At 37.6% G+C, this 25,213-nt stretch overlaps 4 protein-coding genes across 6 annotated transcripts; 2 read left to right on the top strand and 2 right to left on the bottom strand.

Annotated features, from left to right (window-relative positions):
• Window positions 1–9: 9 nt before the first annotated feature.
• Window positions 10–1,145, top strand: LOC140789097 (uncharacterized). Its single transcript, XM_073138703.1, has 2 exons — window positions 10–225; window positions 564–1,145. Exons 1-2 carry the CDS (start codon window positions 10–12, stop codon window positions 1,143–1,145), a joined length of 798 nt encoding a protein of 265 aa, XP_072994804.1.
• Window positions 1,146–5,467: 4,322 nt separating this feature from the next.
• On the bottom strand, window positions 5,468–9,775 carry LOC140789717 (uncharacterized). 3 transcript variants are annotated; one of them, XR_012109239.1, is made up of 5 exons: window positions 9,446–9,772; window positions 8,737–9,135; window positions 7,479–7,893; window positions 6,717–7,001; window positions 5,468–5,932 (listed from the first exon to the last, which is right to left on the bottom strand). XR_012109239.1 is itself a non-coding variant. In XM_073139518.1 (4 exons), exons 1-4 carry the CDS (start codon window positions 9,699–9,701, stop codon window positions 6,800–6,802), a joined length of 1,272 nt encoding a protein of 423 aa, XP_072995619.1. In that variant the 5' UTR covers window positions 9,702–9,775; the 3' UTR covers window positions 6,521–6,799. The 3 variants fall into 3 exon arrangements, 1 of the variants encoding a protein (XP_072995619.1); XR_012109240.1 differs by having other exon boundaries at window positions 5,583–5,932; window positions 6,705–7,001; XM_073139518.1 differs by lacking the exon at window positions 5,468–5,932 and having other exon boundaries at window positions 6,521–7,001; window positions 9,446–9,775.
• A 2,498-nt stretch (window positions 9,776–12,273) lies between these two features.
• Window positions 12,274–18,271, top strand: LOC140788632 (uncharacterized). Its single transcript, XM_073137978.1, has 7 exons — window positions 12,274–12,642; window positions 12,864–12,970; window positions 13,338–13,388; window positions 13,521–13,608; window positions 16,112–16,205; window positions 17,698–17,804; window positions 17,893–18,271. The coding sequence occupies exons 1-7, from the start codon at window positions 12,512–12,514 to the stop codon at window positions 18,014–18,016; spliced, it is 702 nt and encodes a 233-aa protein (XP_072994079.1). The 5' UTR covers window positions 12,274–12,511; the 3' UTR covers window positions 18,017–18,271.
• A 5,342-nt stretch (window positions 18,272–23,613) lies between these two features.
• On the bottom strand, window positions 23,614–24,987 carry LOC140789755 (septum site-determining protein minD homolog, chloroplastic). The gene has a single exon (XM_073139572.1). It carries the CDS (start codon window positions 24,855–24,857, stop codon window positions 23,868–23,870), a length of 990 nt encoding a protein of 329 aa, XP_072995673.1. The 5' UTR covers window positions 24,858–24,987; the 3' UTR covers window positions 23,614–23,867.
• Window positions 24,988–25,213: the final 226 nt, after the last annotated feature.

The following is a 25,213-nucleotide window of genomic DNA, read 5'->3' as shown; positions in this document are numbered from 1 at the left end:
ACCCGAGTGATGGATTTCCGGCCTATATCTCTGTGTAATGCCAGCTATAAGATCATCGCAAAGATACTAGTAGACCGGATGAAGTGCCTCCTCCCCAAGCTGGTGGGGCCGGAGCAGGCGACATTTTTGGCGGGGAGGAACATAGCCGACAACACTCTGGCAGCGCAAGAGAGAGCGACGCCGATCTTGATGCTCAAGCTAGACATGGGAAAAGCATATGACCGGGTTAGCTAGGAGGCGGTAATGAAGACACTCACAAGAATGGGTTTTCCGACTCGATGGTGCTCGTGGATAGAGGCATGCATCTCCTCCCCGGCTTTCTCCTTCCTCATCAATGGAACCCTGACGCAGTGGATGCAACCATTTAGAGGGCTCCGACAAGGGGACCCACTTTCCCCGTACCTTTTCATACTAGTATCTTAGAACCTCTCCAGCCTGATTAACGATAAGGTGGATCGAGGCCAGCTAACAGGCTACCAGGAAGGAGAGGCCCAACTCACCCACCTGTTATATGCCGACGACCTCCTCATCACCCAATTGAGTCGAATGCGGTAATTATCCAGGAGTGCCTCGCCGACTATACCAAACTAACCGACCAGAAGGTTAACCTCGAGAAATCTCAGCTTCTCCTCCCTCGGTGGATAGATAAGGAGAGGGAGATGATGCTCTACAACCATCTGGGTATACCAATGGTGACCGTGTCGTTTACATACCTTGGTGTGCTCATCTCGGACTGCCGAGTTAGAGTTCGTGAACATCAGGCGCTGGTGGACCGTGTGGGCAGGAAACTAGCCGGGTGGAAACGCGGGGTACTCTCCACCGCCGGAAAACTCACCTTGATAAACGCGACGATCATGGCTATCCCTACGTATTGGTTGGGATGCACGTGGCTGCCGGATACTATCCTACAGGCAATAGAGAAGAAAGCCCGGGCCTTTCTATGGGAGAGTGGGGCAGGCCGAGGTCTCCATCTCCAAAACTGGAATATGGTGATGAGCTTGAAGGCCGAAGGCGGTTTAGCTATAAGAAAGTTGAAGGAGGCACGGGTGGCGCTCCTTGGAAAACTAGTATTCAAAGTACTGAATCGGCAGGAATGCCTGTGGTTGAAGATACCGAGAGCCAAATATCGCGAGCTTAACCCCTAGACCCCTATTATTCCGGCTAAAGCATCGTGGGTATGGAGAGCACTAGTTAACACAACGGTCACGATCCGTGGCGGGTGCTGCAAGCAGATAGGCAATGGAAGAACGACAAAAGCTGCTAGCGAACCTTGGCTATCCGAGGTACCATGGAACCGTCAGCCACGACAAATGCACCCGAGGCTGATGAACGAAGAACTGCTAGTTAGTGATCTAATAGCGGAGTCGAGGAGGCAGGCGGATCGACTGGAGGAGGAAGCCGGGCTTGACCTTGCTTTCTAGATTAGCACCACGGAGCTGACGGAGGTGGCCGGGCCGGATAGGTGGATCTAGTGTGTTAGGTTTTTATTTGTTGGCAATTGTGTACAAAATATTCTAAGTGTATTTTTCCATGTATATGAGCTTTACACAAGTCTAGAATATCTCTGATCTGAAGAATTGCAAGATTATTGGAGAAAAGCCGTCGAGTTCACACCGCGTTCACAAACGCGTTCGAACGCGGGTACTGCGTTCACACAGACAGAGAGTCGCGTTCACAAATGCGTTCGAACGCGGGTACTTCGTTCACACAGACCGAGAGCTGCGTTCACAAACGCGTTCGAACGCAACCTGAAGAATTCAAGTTGTCGCGTTCGAACGCACTCGGGCCTGTTCGAACGCACCTGAGTTCAAGTCATGCCGTTCGAACGCACCCGGGCCACATTCGAACGCACCAACGAAGTTTGATAATATTGGACTTTCGTGAGTACGGATAAGACTTGGATTTGGCTCTATCTTGGAGATCATATATAAGGATTATGATGCCCTATCTTGAGGGTGGTTGAAGAAGCATTATTGAATGAGACTTCTTGAGGCTACATCGGTTCTTCAAATAACAAGGCTCTTCTCATCTACAAGAATTTAATTTTTCGTCTTAAGGGCGATCTAGACGAAAGATCAATCTCGAGGGCTACTGAGATTGGACTTCAATCACAAGAAGTAGTGAATCGTGGGTTCTAGCGATCAAGACTGAAAGGAACAAAGTCGTTTGGATCGACGGGTTGTTTTGTGAGTCAGTCTTGTAACTGCTACTATCATAGTGATTGGTTTTGATCCGAGTTTGGATCCGTAGTTTTTTCCCGTTTGGGTTTTTCCACGTTAAAATCTTGGCGTTCATCTCTGCTTTCGTTTTTAATATTTCTTCCAACTTTTACTTAAGCGAACGAGCGAGATCATTGCCTAGTGTTTAGATACATACGTGTGTCTAGGGGTTTTTTCATAGTGGCCGGAACGAACGGGTGAACCCAAGGCCAAATCAATATACGCCTTCATCCACCCGAGGTGCCAAGACAGATGGGAAGGATGGAGCACTCTTTGGCGCCTACCGGTGGCCCCGAGAGTACGTCTGTTTGCATGGAAACTACTATGGGGGAGGTTGCCAACTCGGGCGCGCCTCCACGCAATTCGAGTCGGGTCAGACGAGAACTGCGCCCTGTGTGGGATCTATAGAGAGAGTGTGGTGCACATATTCTTCATGTGCAGGGTTGCGAAGGAGGTCTCGGGAGTGTTGGCAACCAGTCAAGGATGGGATGATGAGTGGCAATCCAAGTTGACGGAAGACTGGATCACTACGTCATGGAATGTAGACTCGAAAGAGACCTTAGATTGCAAAGCAATTATAGCGTCCACCCTGTGGATGCTTTGGAAGCTGCGCAACACGAAGGTGTTTGGAGGCACTGAGATGCACGTTGACATGCTAATCCGGCGAGCAGTGCAACTCGCTAAGGAACACTCCGGCTAGGCCATAGGCAACGAGGTGGACACACCCAGCTGATGGGTGGATCAAGGTCAACGTGGACGAAGCTTTCTCTGGGGTGGATCATCCCGGAGGGGCGAGGTAGTAATAAGGGTCGCGGACGGTTCCTTGGTAGCGGCAACGTGGGAACCGTCCGCCGGCGAGTCGACACTACGAACCGAGGGGCACGCCCTCCAGTTGGGACTACGACTTACTACGGGCTACACTAAGGTGGAAGTGGAGTCCGACTCAATGGAGTTAGTCCGGATCATGTAGAAAAGCGTCAGCTGTCCGTGGAATATGAGAGGTTTAGTTGCTGAGTGTGGAGGTACTCAGCTCTTTTGTAAACTGTCGTCTGAGTCATGTAAGGCGAGAGGGGAACAATGGCAGACTGGGCAGCCAAATGTCTGACGGACCCATTACCCCTGGAATTATGTAACCTTATTTTGGAGGAGGCCTTTATCCCGGCCGGCGGATAGGTCAGCTTAATATAGCTAGCTATTCAAAAAAAAAAAAAGAGTGGAATAAGCATAAATATTCTAACTTTTAAAATCAGAAAAAGATGGCTAATACTAGTATAAGCTATTGTAATGTTTAGTTCAATACTAGTATAAAGTGTAATAATTATATTTGATGTGACATAAAATTGATATTAAAATAATGATATTGTATTGAGAATTTGTAATGTTTTAAACCCAATAACAAAAATACCCTTGACTATATGTTAAATAGTAAATAGTGTGGGGCTTCTCTACTACGAACTTCCCTGCATTGTGCAGGGTTATAGTATGTGGTTGTAACACCACACTCTGGAGTGTAGAGTATTACCATGCACTATGCGGTGTTATAACCCTGCACTTGGGTGTTCATTGATGCTACTTGGCGAGAGCGTCGGAGCGATCATGGGTGAAGGCAGGGATGTTGCCCCACCATAGGGAGACGCGGTCGAGGAGGACGGTGACTCTAAGTTGTAGTTTGCATAACCTCTCTTTGCATCTACAACAGAAATGTCGAAAGACACTATTTTGAAGTCTTCTCAACCGAATTAGGTCTGAATATCGATGGAGAAATACAAGACAAAACGCCACATTCACGTAGGTAATTTGTGCATTATAATTTGTGTAAATAGTGTATTATGTCAAATTTTTTCTCGTGGGAAGATGCAGACTTGTTCTCGCATTGTGGGGGTCATAACCCCATAGTATGCTAGTATGCAGGGTTATAACCCTAACTTGGGTATGCGGGGTAAGAATCTCGCATTGTGTAGTAATATAGGGTTATAAATTCGCACTACGCTAGTATGCAGGGTTATAATCCCGCACTCTTCTTGGTTATAACCCCATAGTCTACTTCATTTTTACCCTCCTATGCATATCTGTTTAATGCTAGTTAATCAGAGAGATGGGAGAGATATGCTCCTACAAGGAGAGTGTGTGAAACATGGTTATAATGCTTCGTCGAAGAAGTGGTGAGCAAAGCATGGTCGTGTTGCTTTGTCGGAGGAGAGGCGTGTGAAGCGTGATGGCAGTGCTTCGTCGGAGGAGAGGCGTATGAAGCATGTCGTAGTGCTTTTTAGAAAAGAGAAAGAGGAGAGAGAGGAAAATCAAATTATAGCTGATTAGATATTAAAATTAGTGCTGTCAACTCAAAAGGATAAAATAATAATTTCTAGGTAATAATAAATTAATTTTTAAAAATTATATAGAATAAGATGAGAGAGAATGTTAAAGTAATATATTAAAATAAGATAAAATATTGTTTAGTTACTACACCATTGTAAGGAGGCTTATTCTTGAAGAGTAAACGGGGGCTAAATGCACATTTCAACGTACATGCTCAAATCTATTGCCATGAGGTGCCCCCAAGCTTAGTTTTATATGACATAAGCTGATACTTTTACTTTTTAAAGGAAGAAAGAAGAAATTTATTAGATTGACCATTGCAAACTGCTTCATTAGATCATCAAGATAAGAACCCTCCAAAGAAATACCACAATCTATCTATTGCCAGAAAGGGTTGTGTTTTATAAGTGCTCCCGGTTTAATTGGGACAATGTTAAGCTTTCACACCTCTCACAGAAAGAATAAAAAAAAACTCTACTCCAATAGCAAGCGAGTCCACAAATACTTGTCTCATACCATGAGTTGATGATCCAACACTTACTCTCATACCATGAAGAATAGTTGATGGCACCTTCTTATTAATAACCCGAGGTATCTGCAAGTGATTGATTCAAAACAAGAAATCTCCTATCACTTATTTTATGCAAAAGCAACCAACTGTACTGTAGATATCTAAGAAATTGCAGTAATGATTGTATCAGTTCTCTTTTGGTACTTGTGGAATCAGATAAAAAATACTCGTCTGGTGCTCAAGTAGTTGATCATATATCTACAACCACAGCAAACATCAATCTTGTTACTGCCATTGCAAGATTAACAGAATTACCATCTGGGAATCAACCAAACCAATTCAAAGCTACACCATTCAAGCTTGATCTGCAGGCTGCAGCTAACAAACAAATAGAAGATAAATGCATATATTAGAGGATCAATTACCAAAGTGCCTGGCTTCCACTTCTCTGAAAATTTTATCATCCACCTCAAATCGTAGAATAATAGATGGAGGAAAATTATACATAATCAAATGTGGAGCCTAAAACCTGGGTCTTCCGACTGGGAAAATCGAAAATAAATCAATAGCATCACATCTTAAGTTTAAATGATTAAATCAAAGACAAAGTACAGTAACCAGATGAGTGTAACATAGAAAGGGGTAAAAAGAAAAAAAAAATAAAGATGCTGGTCCAGATCAACTTCTTTCCTCACTTTCTGATAAGGTATAGGTAGTCTTCAAGTTACACAAGGCCCATGTTCAGCTGCAGTAAGGTATAGCAGAAAGATTTGATGTTGGTCACAAGCAATAGGATCATGACAAATGTGCCACAGATTACAAAACTCTGCAAGAAATTGCCACATCCATGGTGACAGGAATAACCCTTATTTTCATCTAAGTTAACCTGCAACAAGAAATATAAAGATTTTCAAAGACGTGTATCAGCAGATGCAAGATATGGCCTCCCAACAATAGCCCAAAAAGTTATATCGCCGTGTGGATCACACAAGCACTCTTTAATCTATTAAACTGCGCCTCTATTTCAATTTAAAGTTCTGCAAGTATACTTGCTTTATCATTGAAGACACTAAATGTTGTCCAGGAAGTAAATAGTACAGCTGGACAGTTATTAAATTTTAAATTTTAAACAAGCAAGACAGAACCTACTTCTCATTTGCAAAAGAGATTCTATACTCATAATCATGTTTGAAGTTGCAAAAAAAAAAATACCAGAATTCATTAAATGAAAAGAACTTGAAACAGCATACTAATGGTATGAAAGGCTAACTGTAGGCCTATTAAATAAGATTCAGAAAGAAGAAAAAAAGAAAAGAATGCAAAAACATTAAAGAATGGCAAGAGCACAGTCCCAATATCACATCAACCAAATAGTCAACCAATTTTGGGACCAAACCTGAAAATTCATAACAATCTATCTAATGTGTCAGATTCATATGGGGGTGTGTATCTGAAATAATGGTTGTATCGCAAATTTGACAAAACAATTGGGATTCATATAAGTTGATAGTTACAGTATAGACTACTATTACACTAGGATACAGATCCAGAAAGTACCCAACTACCCATATCCAACCTGTTCATATGCTGAAATGTGGTACGTGCAACAGGCATGGAAATTCATAAAAGAAAAGACACATAAAACTCTCTTTTGTTACCTTTACAATTACCTGATTTTACACAAATCATCAGCAGTATTTTGACCACTGTAATCCAAACATTCAGGAGGACATAGTCAAATGTTAAGGGCATCTTATGAAGAAATAGAATGGGATTCCCTCATTTTCACTGCCTTCATCTTTAACCTCTCCATAAACTGTGGATTTGCCTTCAGTCTATCTTTGACATAAGCATTTCTAGCCTCTTCCACTAGCTTATCAGCTTTCATTGCATCTTCTATCAAGGCATATAAAGTCCTCAGACAATCTTTTCTGTTCTCTTCCCGATGTTCAAATCTGCAACATAAGAAGTTCTTCTAAGCATTCAATTTCGTAACACACAAATTGAAACAAGTTGCAGGGAAAAGTTTGAGGATGTGGCAACAAGGGAATTCATTAATATCTGAGATAGGAAAGCATTTTCAGCAGAGTGACTAGATAATCTTGTCCAAGCCAACAGCTGAAGAAAGTCCATCACAATTTAAAAGTTCATTTAAACTCTCCTTTTAATAAATGAAATAATCTAATAACTCAAGAGCTCAAAAGGGTACATATCCTAAGTGCCAGGAAAAAAATGAAACAATTAGGCAGTCATAACATGAGATGAGAGCATCAGATTACCAACTTTCATGACATGAGATAAGGTAAGAGCCTTCTAACTATTTAGACAGTTTAATCATATCAAAAAGACTGATGGGGCAAGCAAGATTTCATTAAAAAGGAACTGCCATGATGGTAGCAGACAAAAATGCATTAAGCATGAAATGTCCATACCTCTCGCTGATGATGGTGAGCTCATCTCTGCCTGAGTGATATCTCTTTCCAACGACTTCCCTTAGACGACGGAAAGCATGCCTAGAAAGTCCCAGCTCCTTTACTGTGACTGAAAGTTTCACTTTCCTGTTTTTAGGATGCCATGCATCACCACCAGGAGCAAAAACAACACGTGACTCCCACCTAAGAATAGGTCCCTCGCCAGGTGGGTCATCTAACTCAACCTTCTTTCCTGGCTCAGTAGATTGATCAACTTCAGGGGCCTCCTCAGCTTCCATTATCTTTGTGCATTCCAAAACCATTTGATCCTCAAATTCCTTAAACAATTCATAAGCTTTTTCAGGCTCTAGCTCCCCTTTTTCGCACATATCACCTAATTCGTTGAATTTTGCCTCCACCTTTTGTTTTATCTCATCTGAATCATAGGCATTCAATCACCAACCATGGACAGAAGTATAGTAGTCAAAATAAATAAATAAATAAATAAGTAAATAAAACAGAAGCAAGTATGTGATCAAAGTATTGTACAAGTGATGTAAGCTCAGTAATGGATCTCAAAGTTAATTAACTTCATACACAAATAATCTTAACAAAGATGCTTCTCCACACAACCATGCTTCAGGATCAGACTAATCAATTTAAAAGGACAAGATGTTCTACAAACTACACATAAAAAATGAAATCATTTTCCTCATCTGTGTAGGTACATTACTTAATCATGACCAAGGATTTTAATACCGTCAGCTAGCATGCCTGACATTTAGCAAAAAAATAATTGAACCTTGCTTCACCCTGGTTATATAGCACATACTAATAAACTGATATCTAGTGATTGTAATCAATATTCAGGAATAAACAGGAGAACCAAGATTTGGTTTCAATGATTTGATAGGCAAGCTAGACAACATAGTAATACACAAGACAAAACTGACCGGGTGAAAAAGATAATATGAAGGGCTAACTTAAAGTTAGACCTACAAATGAAGAAAAGAGCTACGATAAAGCGACTCCTCCAGTCTTTTATAAGAGAGTGAAAAAAAAAATGCCAGTTTCAGATCAACTACACCAAATGCATTGTAATTTGGCAGTCACATTTTCTGGTAAATTTGGATGTTAATCGGAAAACGAAGAAAATACAGACTTTCTACATCATGTTAGAAACAGGAGCAAAACTACATGACAGAAACTATAAGGATTTCCATATCAAGTGGCAAGGAGCGTGCTACCAGCAAAGAGAAATATTCAAGTAGAAAATTACCAGGTAAGAGCTTGTCCCAGCTGAGCATATCCTCAAGGATGTCCTCACACTCTTTGGTGTCCTTGAGAAAACCCTTCTCGGTGGCCTCACGGATCATGTCGTCCCACTTCCGATCATCCATGTTGAAGAACTCATCACTCATCATCTTCTTCTCCACATATTGCCTCGCATTGTACAAGTTATCAATCTCCTCATCAGTGTCGTAGAGCTCCTCAAAATCAGACTCAAAGTCCCTGTCCTTCACCTCCGGTAGCGGCTTGTTCCGGAGCTCTTCTACCAGCTCATCGTCCGTCTCCTCATGTTGCCCTGACAGCTTCCGCGCCATGACAGCCTCTATAACGGATGACAGCTCGGATTCATCATCAGCTTCATAGTACCGCTCGATCCGGCGCTTCAGCTCTGATTACCAGCCAAAAAATATCAAAACTTTAAGGTAACACAAGAGCGTTAAATCGTACAGCGAGAAGACAACCTCTCATAGTTCAATTACCCACTGCAACAGATTAAAGATCAAATCTTTTGTATAAAAAGGAGCGACAATTCGTTCAACGAGTTGAGGACTTCATACTTCACTAATCCACTAAAAATATCAAGTTTGATAAGGTATATAAGCAGAAAAACAATGAGTGAGATTGAGACCATCAAACTTCAAGTACCCGCATAAAAAATTCGGATTTTTAGGCGAAATGCCGCGAGAAAAAGCTGGTACCTTTGTTGCTGACATCTTCAACAAGAGGAGAAGCCTTGTGGGCGTCTGCCAAAGGAACTGGTGCATCTGAATCGGAGGGAAGGGTAGGGTTTTGGCCATCGGAGGAAGAGGAGAAGGACCGAAGGGAGAAGGGAAGAGAATAGGACAGTGGTTTGGAGATGGGAAGAGGATGAGGAGAAGGAGGAGGAGTAGAAGAGAAGCGGGAGCGAGAGAAGAGATGCGCGCGGTGGAGGCGGCGGAGGACGGAGATTCTCATGGAGGATTTAGGGTTCGAGAGACGCAGTCTAGTAACTCGACTTACGATAGTTTTGCAGTTGGAAGACGATTTGAAACATTATAATTTACACCCTAAGTTTCGTTTTTATTACGTTAACACTCTGCTGTAGTGTTATTATATAATTTCGGTTAGACCCAAAACTATTTACTGTTTTTCAAATATACTTTTTAAATTTTTATTTATCCTTATACATTCTCTTATAAAATATTTCATATGTATCTCTTTAATGGATCTCTAAACTATAGAAAAACTAGTTCAAAAGTGTATGCCATAAAAAAAAGTGTTCCGAGCACATTGGTTAAGAGTGTATGTTAATTTAGAGGCCTATTTCTTCAATTTTTTTTAATTTTATCATAGTCAACTAGTGCAAAAAAGTATTTATCTCTTACACATAGTAGGGATGTTGTAGATAGTATATTGTAGATCGGGACTTTGAGTTTGCTGGCTTTTTCATCTTAAATTTTAAGGAAGATATCTACATCATTTGAGTTTGCTTGCTTTTTCATCCCTTCTATAACTTTTAGAGCAACTCTAATCGGGCTCCAAATTTAGAATTTGAAGCCCAAATTGAGCTTCAATGGGGTTTTAAAACTAACTTCAAATTTGGAGCAAATTTGGAGTCCCACCATGAAAATGGAGCCCGGCTCCATTCGTCATTTCAACCTTTTGAAAATACCAAAATTGCCTAATAATTATTATATTCAATAATTTTAATTTTATCTGTATCTTTTATTAAATAATTTAGTTAGTTAAACTGAGTATATAATTAGTTTTACTAATCAGTTTTTAACAAAAATAATACCATTGGAAAGGTTTCATCGAGACTTTTAAAATGAGTCTAATATTAAATTATTTTTGAGTTAATTTAAATTTTAAATTATTTATAAAAATGAGTCTAATAAATTATGTGTCCTAAAATATAATTACTCAAAATTATTCTCAATGTAAATATTAAAAATTAAAATACATTAGATATGACTACGGAACCGGAACCGGTGGCTACGGAGATGACTTATCATAATATTAAACATCTATTGCTTTTATTATGTTTGGTTAATTTCTACTTATTTTATGTAATATAATTATGATATTTTTAGTTAATGACATATAATGCTTATTTCGATATTTATTTCGTGTAATGTAATTTCGATGTGTTTAATTAAAAAATTAGTAATTTAAAATTACTTCTAAAACTATTGAATATTAGTCTTATTTAAAAAATCTCGATGAGAATTTTCTAACCATATATTTTTTATTAAAAAATAATAACGCTAAGATGACCTATTAAGTAATTTAAAATAGTTAATATAATAATATATATTATATTATTATGGAGTCCGGTGTGTTGGAGTGCACTGGGCTCGAGCTCCAAATATGGAGCCAGTGTTGGAGATGCTCTTATGTTATTTACTACTATCAATAAATCTTATTGGATATTTTCTTAACACTTGCTTACCGAAAAGAAGAGTTGGATAATTTTAACCGATCGAGAAACTAATAAGATTGGTCCAAACGTATTCATAAAGTTAATAAAAGTTGCAATATCCTTTGGCAGAAATAGTCGTCTCCTTTTTCACCTAATTAATTAAGTTATTTATGGAAGAAAGTATTTAATTACTAGAAAGCGAGAAAGAAAGTAATCACCTTAAGAAACTTCTCTGCTTTTGAGCTTCATTCACTTATGGAATAATATCAATTCTAAAAAAATATTTTTTATAATAGGAAAAGAAAGCTAATACTAATAATATTCAAATATTTAGTTGTATACTAGTATAAGAAATAATAATTATATTTGATATGACATAAAGTTAATATTAAAGTAATTAAAATTAGTAAAATTGTATTGGAAATTTATAATTTTTTATTGAATGACCAAAATACCCATGATTAGATTTAAAAAATATTAATATTTAAAAGTAATTTTTTATTAATAAAACTATAGACTATATACATAGTAATACTAATGCTACAAACAAAGATATACGTTCTTTCGCCACTACCACAACATTTTTATATTACCTCACTACTTGTATGAAAATAAAATTTTTGCAATATAGAGAAATGACCCCTAGGTTAAATATTCTACTCTGAGAATCAATTCATTCGCACTACTATGGGTTTATCTAAAATTACATGTCACTAATGACTAACTTTAGAGAGAAAGATAATTAATATTAAATAAGTGGTACTTAAGTGTTAAATTTAATTTTATTTATTTAGTAGAAAATAAATAAAAATATGATAAAAAAGAATAGAGTAGAGATGCGTAATAAATTATGACAAGATATTAATAAAATGTTTAAGAGTGAATAGAGGAGTAATGAATTAAGATAAAATGTTTGAAAAAGATAAGATGAGTAAACAATTATAATAAGATATTTAAGAATGGTTATAGTTAAATTAATAATAAATTAGTAATTAGATTAGTGTGTTGTATAAAATTTAATTTTAATAAATAGTATTTATATTTTTAAAATATAATTATTATGATTTTTTAGCTGTTATTTTGGAGTAAGAGATGTTATTCGTGAATTAACTGGGGATTAAAAGCATGGTTAATTTATCCGGTGCATAACGACTAACATAACCCAGTCGGTCTTCCTTATTCCCGATAAAAATACACCTCCTCGTTAATACTTCCCCCCGTTCCTTCTCGCCGCCTTGCTTACCACCTCCTCCGTAATCAATCGTCTTCTCGATCGAGGACCAAGGGTTTCCGAACTGATTTCTCTGTCGTCGATATATCTGCGCTCGATTGAGGAGTCGAGGAGAGGAAGGATCGTGGAGCGATGACGACGGCGGCAAGACCCACCTGGGCTCCCGCGAAGGGCGGCAACGAGCAAGGCGGCACGCGAATCTTTGGCCCCTCTCAGAAGTACTCCTCGAGGGATCTTGCCTCCCACACCGCCCTTAAGCCCAGGTATTATTCCTCTCTTCCGCCTTCAATCTGTTGAAACCCTAACCCTAGGATACATATTCCTAAGTGTTTCAAAGCAATTCTTGTTTTACCCTTTTGGGACTTGATTGATGCTGTTTAATCTGGGTTTATGATCTTTGGGTCAAGGAGAACCCTAAATTGAGATTACAGTGTGAGTGTTTCTCGTTTTGGCGATGACAGTAGCATCTTTTGTGTTGGTGCAGGAAAGAAGGGCAGGATACGAAGGATGAGTTGCAGAAGAGGAACCTGAGGGATGAGTTGGAGGACCGGGAAAGGAGGCACTACTCATCCAAGGACAAGTCCTACGCTGGTATTGCAAAAATTCTTGTCTACTTCTTCCCTTAATTTTTTTTCCTTTTAGGCTATAATTGCCAAAACTTTTATTCCTGTCATCATATTTTTAATCTTTCGTACTCATTTACAATCAAGGTTTGCAATTCACTTGGATACTACTACGTATTTGCGTCATTTTATTGCTTGAAGCACTTCAATTTCTTGTCCTTCCTTTTTTAAATTTTAATCTTGTGCAGCTTGGTTTTTTCTGTTTGAAATTTTTTTTTTCAGATCTTTTCTTCCTTGGGTCTAGACTACCTAATTTTCTTTTTGTTGTACGAAAGGCCTCTAGTTTTTCGTTTTCTTCGAATCCATTAATTGGAAAATTATCTGCATCTTTGCAGAAGAAAGAGATAGAAGGAAAGGATCAAGCACAGGCCAGCTCCTCTTGGAAGGTAAGAGACTATTTCACCATGATTCCATGAGCATATATATTTTGTATACATCTTATTTTATATATGCTAATTCTGTAAGAAATATATAATGTTCAAGGTTATTCAAATAGCAATCATATTGGTAAATTTCAGGGTCAAAGAGAGAAGTTGAAGACAGGATAGTTCCACGGAATATTGATGCTGATGACTCTGATGTGGAAGCCAAGAGTGATGATGACAGGTACGTTTTGAAAGTTTACTAATTTATGCATAGGAAGATGTTGAGTATTACTGTTGTAATGCTTTTTATTATATTTGAAATCAATATTTGCAAGTTCCTCATCTTATGAAAGACTCATGTGCATATTAGTCAGTAAAGGCCATATTCCATCCTGTCCAATCAGAATGAACTTTGGCACATCAGATTAATTTCTTTTGCAATCTTCCCCTTCCCTGTTCCCCCTTCTTCATTACTTCTAAATATATTATGGAGGTGTTAGGAATTTTTAAATTAGTTAAGTATACATGCTGTCAAAATCTATTTTCTCATAGGGCCTTCTCATGTTTGAGTTAATTCGCCTGTTGACCTATGAGAGCTAGCACTTAGGAGTTCATTATTTCCTGTATGAGTAATTTTGCTGCTGCGGTAGACAATCAGATGGGGGAAAGGTGCTGGATTCAATTGCCTCTTGGAATTATTCTCATGTTTGTTCAAATGTTTGGAATTTTTTTTATAGTAATGACAGCTAGTGAAGAATTATGGTGGTTACTTGCCCCCGCTTTCCAATGTTAGTCCACATTGTGTTAGATGGTTGCGTGAACATTAAATTCATCTCTTTGGTCCAACATTCTGCTTCTTGGATTGTTGATGCCTGTGGGGATTAGTTAATAAATTATATGTAAGTGGAAGCCTTGTTGTTTTAGTGCACTGGAGGAACAACTTCTTGTGACCAATTAAGTATGTAGGGTGATGGCTCAGCTTTTCATGGGTTTATTTATTATGAGTAAATTTATCTAATGGCAAGAATTACATTATTGGATGTAGTGCAATCAACAACAGTTACATATGAATTTTGATTTTGGCTATTTTCTCTTTGTAGTTCATGTGATGTCCAATTAGCCAAATAGTTTGAGTTGCTAGTAGGTTGATTTGTAACTTAAATTTAAGATATTTTTTGCTTATTGATATGTCATAGTAGTTTCGAAAGTGATAGTGGTTCAAACTATCTTAAGTGAGATTGCACAGGTTTTTATTTACATTGTTTATGCGAAATTGAAAGTTAATGGTTATTAAGGATAACCACAATTGATTGGATTTACATCATAATTACATGGATTCTTAAATCATGTGGCAACAAACTATTTCTTGTTTGCATTGCCTTTTGTATTAATAATGTATTCGTGTTCCTTTACTGGCATCCGTCTGATCCAAATCATGTAATCTGTGAAAGAGTTAGGCACTATTTTCGGTCTTAGGCAGAGGAAAGTGCATGATGCTTGCCTTCTACTTCACATATGTTTAAGCAAGAGTTAGCATTTAGAACTTGGAAGTTAGAAGTTCATACATAGCCGGTTGTTTACTTTTGGATTAAGTTTAGATACAATGCACTCCTTTTAGTATGCATGGTTGATTCATATGTAAATTTGCTATTTTCGGTCTTATTGCTTGTTACTATATTATTACAGACGAATTTCTACCTTTGGTCTTGTTTCTTGTTAAGTAATTATAAATTGAGCTACTACATATATGAATGAACAATCTCCATGTCTCTGAGTTAAGTAATTATTCTTGAGGATGTGTTTCAGACCAATAGTGGTGAAAAAAAGAAAAGGAGAGATATATCCTGATCATTTTCATAGTTATACTTGTAGATTTCTTAACCTATGGAAAACATAGACCTTGATATTACTCTACGAGAATAGTTGTGATAAAGTTAAACTCATAATGGTAGCTTTACTCTAACTCATTCATCACTTATGAACAAGAATAATGAGGAGAAAGTATCTAAAATTAAGTAGCATATATAGCAATTGGAGAATGTGGATTTTAAAGTTAGAATGGTTCCTTAATCTAACTTATTATCACACCTTTTGAATAACAGAATTGATGAAGAAAAAACATTCAAATGATACTTATGACCTTAATGATATCCTCCTCCCTTTGAGTCATATTACTTGGAGCTAAATGAGTCTGCAGCATACAATCAAGGAATTGTAGGATTGTGCAACCCTAAATAGATGCAAAAGAAAGCTGAATGGTATTGGATATTTTGATTAGCTCGAGATGTCATGTTTTATCTGTTTGTACTTTCTACACATGCTATATTTAATATGTGGGCCTGGCAGTTCATATTATTGGATGCCATAGTTTTTTTTCGGTCCAAAATGTAAGAAAGAGTAATGATGAAATAATTTTTTGGTTATTCTTTTCTAAAACTAGATGTTTTCTCTGGAATCATATTGGGAAGTGTTTTACAAATTATAATCTTGGTGTGTGGTATTTAATGGTTGACCTTGGTCAGCTTGCTTCAAATAGATTTGAAAGTTGTCTGAACTCTTATTTGGCTTCCTTTAAGACCTTTAAGATTTGACACTTTTTCCACTTGAAAAAATGATTTGATTTTTTTTATTATAAAATTTGTTCATCTCCTAATTTTTTCCCCCTTGTTCTTTCTAGGTTTCTTGTTCTTATGTTTGTCCTTTTGTTTTAGATCGTAATTGTTGACATAAGTTCTTGTGATTAGTGATGATGATGACGATGATGATGATGACACTGAGGCTCTGATGGCGGAGCTTGAAAGGATAAAAAAGGAACGAGCTGAGGAGAAGCTTCGAAAGGTCTGTACTAGTCATGGTTTTCTCGTCTGTTTTGTCTAACCATTGGGATTCCGTTTTTGACATAATTTTCTTTGATTTTCTATTGTATTTGGAAAGGTAATGTGCCGTCAATAACTTTATTCCATAGGAAGTAAGTACTTTCCTGCTACATGCTAATGCATGAAATAAAACTCACCACGTAGTTATTCTTAGTTGTGCTAGTTTTCTCATTTCAATTTTAATAGTGATATATGATTCATGTGGATGACAAATAGAGATTTTACCAAGGTTTGAATCTTAGATTTTGGTCTGTGAAACAAAAGTAAATGTTTCAAAATTTCATCCTGTGATGGCCGTTTTGGCTCTATTGTTAGTTCTACTTCTCTTCTTTAATATATGAAAGATGCAGTATAAATCAAGAAAAATAACAAGAAATAGCAGAAAATTGATGTAATAGTAGAAATTAAGAAAACATATAGCATCCACTTAAGCAGAATGAAATATCCCTCAGATACAATAAAAGTCTATGGTGAAGAATGCAAATTAGGTAGCTCACATTACTGCTGCCTGCAATTGTGGCAGATGCAAAAGCCATATTTATGGCAAGATTTTGGCATATAGTGTCACAGAAACAGAAGAAAAGCAAGAAGTTTCATATTTATGTCATTGCTTTTTTTTCTTCATGCCAAATTTTGAGAATTAACCAGTGATTAGATTTCTGTTTTTGGTTCAATTTGGGTTGGAAGTTGGGTTAGGGTGAAAGAAGACCCAAATCCAATCTAATAACCCAAAATATCATTTTACCAGTGTAGCCAGTTTCGTTAGTTTTGTCATTGAAACCACCAAATTGACATGGGCAACCTAAACTAACAAATTTGTGACAAAATCCATTGGAAGCACCTGAAACGAGCCTGAAACCTGTGAGCTTACCAATTTTAGGTGGGTTTTGAAACTGCGATGGGTTTTGCATGTTAACAACACTCAAGAGGTGCCTATGCTTTGTAGCCTTCTAATAGCTAGTTATTTGGTGCAGTTATCCTGGTATTTGTTGGACTTTTCTTCTTTAACTAGTTATATTGAGGTGCATATTTTGCAGTTTTATATGTAAGTAATCTCCTTTCATGATGATACACAGACACAAACAAAAAGTGTTAGTAGCATGACATTGCAAAGATTGCCGAAGTATGATAAAGCACTTCTTGGTAAAATGAGAGTCCTCTCTTGCAAAAATTTTCTTTCCCTTTGTTGATAAAGGCTAGGAAGAGAAAGTTAAAGAGGATCAAATGGTGTTGGGAATTATTCTTGAAAATAGTGTTTTCTTTCCCCATAGGAAGTAGTTGTTGGTAGTAGAAGGCTTAGCATCTGACTAGATTGAATAGAGTTATAACACAGCACATCCAAGTTCCACACAATGCTGGGTTGATCAAGCATTGATACTCGTACTCTTCTTGACCCTCTTCTGAATGTGGGTCTGGCTTGAATCACAGCTTAATGTCCTGTTTGATTGTTTCAGGAACGACAAATGCAGGAAGAAGAACTCAAAGTAAAAGAGGCTGAACTAATGCGTGGCAACCCATTGATCAATCTGAACAACTCAACTTCCTTCAGTGTCAAAAGAAGGTACTTTGTAATACAGCTTCATTGATAATCTGCGACCAGACAATGGTTTTGATTTCCTGACCTCCAATTATCATTCCTACTGTTACAGGTGGGATGATGACGTCGTCTTTAAGAACCAGGCTCGTGGTGAAACTAAGGCTCTGAAGCGATTCATCAACGATACCATCAGAAATGATTTTCATCGCAAGTTTTTGGAGAAGTACATGAAATGATCCCATGCTTGTGTTGCAGAATACATCGCTGTGATGAAACTCTTCTGCGTTGCTGTATGATAGTTTGAATCTCTTTGGATTAACAGTGCCTCCCTTGGTGGCACCTGTTGTATTAGACTGCTCTCAGTCCTGAAGACTGTACTGTGACTCCGAAACAAAATGAACTGAGATTGCTAAGATAGTGATTGTAATTTGTGGTTAATTGTTTTCATTCTGGAAAGAATTTTAATTTGATGTGCACTTTCACTAAAGAAACTACAGCTTTACATGCTATGTGCTGATGTATATGCTGGTGGTCGAAAAAATGCTAGTATGGCTGGTTAATAGATGGTCTGCTGTTTGACTAGGTTAATAAGTCGTATAAAAAGTTATGCAGGCAGAAGCATTACGCTTTTATTATGCTGCAGGTGGTGCAGAGTTAGAAATTATAATGCAGGTACGCCTTGTCATTGTTGAAATAAAGAAACTGTCTGTAGTACTATAACATGAAAGCTAACGCCACACATGCTGCAGAATATTGTTGAGAAGACACTAAATGGTGCAGACTTATAAGCTGAAGATCCAAAGTACCATGGAATGCAAGAAGGAAGAATTACTCAATATTTAGTTTGGCAATATTAGTTCTTTCAGATGATTAGAAGCGCTCGTATTGTTTTCATGTTGTTTGAAAGCTTTTACAGGTTCGAAAGAAAGAAAAAAAATAATACACTTGTCCAATTTAGGGAGTTTTTTAATATTAAGGCGACTAATTGTTCTCTTGTTTCATAGTCTAGGATTACGTGCAACTAAAATAAGACCTATGGAGCTCATCTTCCAGAGCATATATGCCTAAAAGAAATTACATCCAGTTTAATCAGACTTCCTTAATGATCTTGGGTTCGTCCCGTTTCTTCCCTTTTTTTCAGATTTTTAATCTTGATTCCAGGCTTTCAGCATATCATATGCATAATTTATTCATAACATCATAGCATATAAAACAAGCTTGAAGCCAAGGAGACCATAGTTTAGGCCTAGAATAAGGTCAATTTTAGAATAAAGTTTCTAATTTCTAATATCAAAAGAAAAGATCTAATATAAGCTATTCTATTATTTAGTTAAATACTTATATAAGAAAAAATAATTATATTTATTGTGATATAAAATTAATATTAAAATATTAGAGTAGTATGTTTTATACTAAATGACGAAAGTATATTTAATTGGATATAAAGTAGTAGTAATAATATATATTTTTCTAAAATTATAATATTTTTTATTCTAAATACGGACTTAAAATGCTCAATATAACTGCACTAGGATAAATACAGACTTACACAGTGCGGACATGTAATAATATAGTGCGTGGTTGTGCAGATATATAATCATTTTGTTTATCACAATACGAATATACAGCTATATAGAGCGTGACAATGCGAACATAGGATGCATAGTCATATTGTGTTCGTAGTGCAAGCATATAATCACGGAATATGTGACAATGCGGACATATAGCTATGCAACGCTTAGTAATATGTGGCAATACAAATTTATGTCCTTTATACTGCATTACAGTATGAATATCATAGTGTATTTATGAGATGTTATTTTTCGAAAGAATAAAATGATGAGAGAGAAAAATCTTAATTGTAGTTAAGATGATATGTAATTAAATGATGTCTAATTTATAAGCAATATAATAATTTTAAATTATTCTTAAATTATTTTTTAAAAGTTGTATAAAATAAGGTGAAAGAGAATGATGAATTAATATACTAGAAGAAGCTAAGTTATTGTTTAATAACTAAACCAAAATAAGAAGACTTATTTTAAAATAAAACTATTCCTATAAAAATTTCTCTTAGATCACAAGTAATTGCTAGGCTTCACCGGGATCAGCATAAGTACATCTATTCATGCCAATAGCTCTATCATTCCTCGATCACGTCTCCGAGCTATGAGTCAAGCCCTTATCTTATCAATAGTTTATATATGTAAAATGCAAAACTTAACAGCAATTTATTTAGAATTTTTCAAATAAAATTCTATTAGATTTAACTAAGTTCGCCTTCGTTTTTTTTTTTTCCGGTTGCTACACATAAAACACTAATAAAATAAGCATCTTAAGAAGGCATTGAACTTGTTAGCATTTCTTCTTCTTAGATAAAAAGCAGATAAATTCAGCATTTTATTAACAACCAGAGTGAAACACTGTTTGGTATTAAGTTTGAGGGGTGGTCTACTTCGATAAAAAAAAAATTTGGAAGAGAGCTAGTTACATGCTAGTTATATGAAACGACATCCAAATGAAAATAAAAACATCAACAAAAATAGTAAAAGAAAAATCAGGGCATAGTTTCATGATTAACATACCAGTTACATTCCATGTGTAGTAAGATAAGATTCTTAACTTCTTATAGAAAGGAAAGTTAGCAAGCAACATATCTCTTTCAATTCTCGTCTTTAATTTCATAGTTTCAATACATATGAACAAAGAAAACTTTCCACTACAATTGTCAATTAACAGTGAAATCTGTTCTATTGATACTTTTACCATGTACTTCTCTGCAAATCATGAATTTTCATAATCTTGTCTTAATTGAATGACATACAACCATATTGAAAATAGTGAAAGCCAGCCAGTATATAACATCCAAGCTGAGGCTGAAAACAAGACAAACCTTTCCAAAAGTTTTTGATTGTCAGCTGACATGCAAAAGAATACTTAAATTTTTACTGCATTGCATGAAATAAAGATGTTACTACAGACATTGTTTTCTTGCATAAATCATAATCGTCTGGATAATGGGTTCACTACCAACTTACCAAGATAGAAAATTATCTATTCAGGTAACACTCAATACACAAGAAAGACAACAATAATACTTTACTCGGAAACAAAACAAACTAATATAACAGCAATAGGGCTTTGTGTCCTTATTGATTAGGGCCAGTTACATCAATTGTTTTAATGCATTAACCTCTCCATAATTGACAGAAGTCTAGCTCTATCATTTCACACTATCCTATCCTGCTCGATCTTACACTTGCATCATGTTGCATTCTACCAAAACCCTCAGTGTAATATGTGGTATCAGCTGGACATTTCATGAGAATAATCTCATCTCAATCGGTACTACTCCCACCTTGCCACATGTATCTTATCAATTTTTTTTACTGACAACATTCATCCATCATTTGACTAGGATGATTCTAACATAGCAGTCTTAAGATGCAATAGAGAAAATACAACAAAATATATTCAAATTTACGAGCATGAACAAACTCATTCAGCCGACAGTCCTGCAGTTATAGGTATAATATCATCGACAAGCAGTAGAACTACTTAAGATGATAGAATCTCAGAACCATATCAAGAATGGAAGCTGCTGAACGCAAACTCTGAAACGTACAACAAGCTGACAAACAGATTAAGTGTTTTACTGCAGCCTAGAAGAGTCTCCATACTAGATCTAAAAGTATAGAGCACTAAGTAATGGGAAAACAAAAAATCAAGAGCAATAGCATAGATGCCCACCTCCAATTTCTAGTGCAAGGGACGAATTATAGGCAGGGAAGGAGGAGCATAATTGTTGAACTATCTCAAGGATCTGCTTCCTTTCAATCTACCTATACCTTTCACCTCTCAATATCTTATTCCAATCCATTGTTGAGAACTACAATATTTAAGAGTTGTTGTAATGCTAGGGTTGTTGGAAAGGGAATAAATTTGCAACAACCTAAATGGCAATGCTTATTTTTTTCTCTTTGCAAGAATACCATAGCTTAGCTGGCTAAATGCACATCAATGTTACCAAGGGAAAAGAACACAGCATGCTTCAACTAAATATAAATTATCCACATAGTTATTTCATCCTAACCTCATCCGACTTTATGGGCTGCATTACCATATTTCATTCTAACCTCATCCAACTTTGTGTGCTGCATAATCATACCTTAAGTCATCATTGTAATAGTAATTAATCCTCATGAAACCAGGAACATAAACTTACTTTAGACTCTATTGGCAAGCTATTAATCAACTTAATATATCTCACAGTAATTAGGCAAATTGTCCAAATACAAGTACGAATGCCTCAATTTGATTGAACAGAAGGTGGCATTACAAATGTTGAAGAAAATCTTCAATTGCATATCTTACGTTACTCAGCTATTCACTAATATGTTGAATAATTACAAGCCTTGTTACAATTCACGTTCAGCACGACTAAGAGCGTAAACAGGAGATAACTACTTATTAAGATAAACTTGTTGATAATGAGATTCAACTCTTTGAAAGAACTTACTTCCTAAGATATCCTATTGCAGAGAGAAAATACTCATCACTACAAAAGAATCTCCTAGAATAAAAAAGATTACAGGATGCCTTTTCTCTTTGATTTGGATTATTGCTAAAATAAAAGAAATAACCAAGAACTCAAACTGCAATTCTTTTTTCTGAAACTGCAAAAATAGATCAATAGCAAGCTGTGCTAAATCACCACTAAAACAAAGCAACAGAACAATAAAAAAATAAGATGAATTAACAAGGCAAAAACCCAAAGAAATAGAAACAACTAGGAACAAGAAAAAGGACTTAAGTGCAACGCCACCACCACAAGGCTAGTCCCAAGGAAAAAAGAAATAGTTTACAAGGAAAGGACATTGGACCTAAACACCCACAGTGTCAATGGGGAGACGATGAAAATAATTGGTACTTGGTATAATAAGGCCCTATGTGTTGCCAAAACTTCTAACTTTTACAGGGGACTGTATCTACATGTATATGCTAAGTAATCGTATTACCTTCTGGGGTGGTATAATAAGGCCCTATGTGTTGCCAAAAATTTTTTAGGAAGAAAGATTCTCATCTATCCTGACATCTTTCTTCCTAAAAAATCCTAACTTTCACTGATGAATAGAAATACTAGATGTCAGGTGATACCTACTACTGCAGCATGGTTGCAAGCTACTAATCAATACAACACAAAGTTGTAACAGTTGGACATATAATAAACTCGATATTGTAGAGAATTATTCCAAGGCCATTTGCACCCAATCATTTTGATGCAACAATTGGTAGAGTATGAATTTACAAGCATCAATATCAAAGGAAACCGGTTGAATACATTAGATTTTCTAGTAGCCTGATCAGAGTATATATCCATCGCAAGAAGAAATAAGTACTCTCCACATGACAAGACATTATATCACTCCCCTTGAAGAAATCAAGTTCAAGCATAAGACCTGATTACAGTATATAAAAGAGCATTTAATGGGGGAAATAGTTTATGCAAGCTGGATCTATGGTAGACAGACAATGCAGAAAATAGATTGGTTGCTTTCAATGTGGACGCACACGAAAAAATTTATGTTTTCCTTTAATGAGAAGTAGGAGGTAGGAACAAACTTGCAACTCCACAATAGATCAAAAGATCAAGTCACATGCCAGAGCAGCAGATTATTGATCATCCCTAACTAAGTTAGGGATGAAAAGACATGTAATTTTGAAGGCTCATAATGGTTAATGGTTACTTCTGCATTGCTATCATCAAAGCAAAAGCTATAATTGCAACAATAAAATGAAATTTCAATTATCTCACAGAAGTTGTATTAGCAGGTTGCCACAGAAAGAAATCAGCGCTTTCATACATTTCAATCTTCTCATATACAACACATTCCATGACAAATACTTTAACCCTAAAAAGCAAAATCACAAGCAACCCCTATTTCCCATCTAATTCCAGAAAGCAAAACACATACTTCAATTTAAACCCAAACAAAGAATCTCGCAGGCCGGATGGATCACTAGAATGATAAAATAAGAAAATAACTGGTACCTTCAAACTGTACAGAACGAAGAAAGCTTGCTCTTTTAACCTCCAAAGAAGGAAAAGAAGCCTCTTTTCTTTGGCTCCTCCTCGACCATGACGGCGGTCATGGTGTCCTGCTCGATGAGCCTCCACGCCGCCTGTTCAAATGCGAGTCCAGCAATGCTGGGTGGCTTATTGAGAACAAGCGGGTACCCACGATTGGTGCTCCGGATGACCTCCGCATCCTCCGGGATAACTCCGAGGAGCGGCAGCCCGAGCATCTCCTGCACGTCGAGCACCGACATCATGTCCTCGCCGCGGATGAGGTCAGTGCGAACGCGGTTGACAACCATCTTGATATCGCGGATGCCGTCGCACTCGAGGAGTCCAGTAACCCGGTCGGCGTCGCGGAGTGCGGTGATGTCGGGGGTGGTGACGAGCACAGCTTCGTTCGCCGGCGCAATGGCGGTGATGAAGCCAGCGTCAATGCCGGCGGGGCAATCGATAAGGACAAAGTGTGGGGAATCAGATTCGCGAGATCGGAGGGCGTCGACGACCCAAGTCAGGGCCTTGGCGCCAAAGGCGAGTGGAAGCTTGGACCGGGCCTTGGAGAGGCAAAGGAGTTGGAGGGAAGGGAAGCGGCGGTCGCGGACGAGGGCTTGGTCGAGGCGGCAATCGCCGTTGAGCACCTCGGCCGCGGTATAGTTGACGCGGTTCTCGAGGCCGAGGAGGAGGTCGAGGTTGCGGAGGCCAGCGTCGGCATCGACGGCGACGACCGAGAAGCCGTGGCGGGCGAGGGAGACGCCGAGGTTGGCGGTGGTGGTGGTCTTTCCGACGCCGCCCTTGCCAGATGTGACGACGACCACGCGGGGGGTCTCACCGGAGAGCTGCGGCTTGCGGCCCCACTGGAGGGCCGCGGAGACGCAGCGAGGGCGAGCGCGAGGGCGACGGCGGTAGGAGGGGGGTAGGGTTCTGATCGGGCGGAACAATGTGGAGGAAGAGGAGGAGGAGAGAGGGTTTTGGGGAAGGAGATGCGGGAGAGGAGAAGCCATTAGGGTTAGGGTTTTAGGCGTTAGGGTGGAAAATGGAGGTTAGGAGAGTTTTACTATTGAGGAGTCCAGAGGATGAAGAGAAAGGCCATGGCATTGTAAGATTTAGTAACAGTATAGTGCTGAATGGAGGCCTAAAGATATATGAGCCGGCACATCACTTAAGAATACCGAGTCGGCTGAGTCAAGTTCAACAAAACACCAACTGACTCTTTTATCGAAGGAAATTACATTTTACTCCCTATGATCAGGTCTAAAGTTTATTTCTTATATCTGCCTTATTTTACCTCCTTATAGTTTATATTCAAATTTAAACTGCTATTTTTTTATATCAATCTATGAGTCTAAATTAAAAATAG

The sequence above is a fragment of the Typha latifolia genome, chromosome 5, assembly GCF_019914945.1.
Source record: "Typha latifolia isolate L0001 chromosome 5, TyphaL0001v2, whole genome shotgun sequence".
NCBI lineage: Eukaryota > Viridiplantae > Streptophyta > Magnoliopsida > Poales > Typhaceae > Typha > Typha latifolia.
The sequence above is the reverse complement of the archived record's forward strand: the minus strand, read 5'-3'. Positions and strand labels throughout refer to the sequence as shown.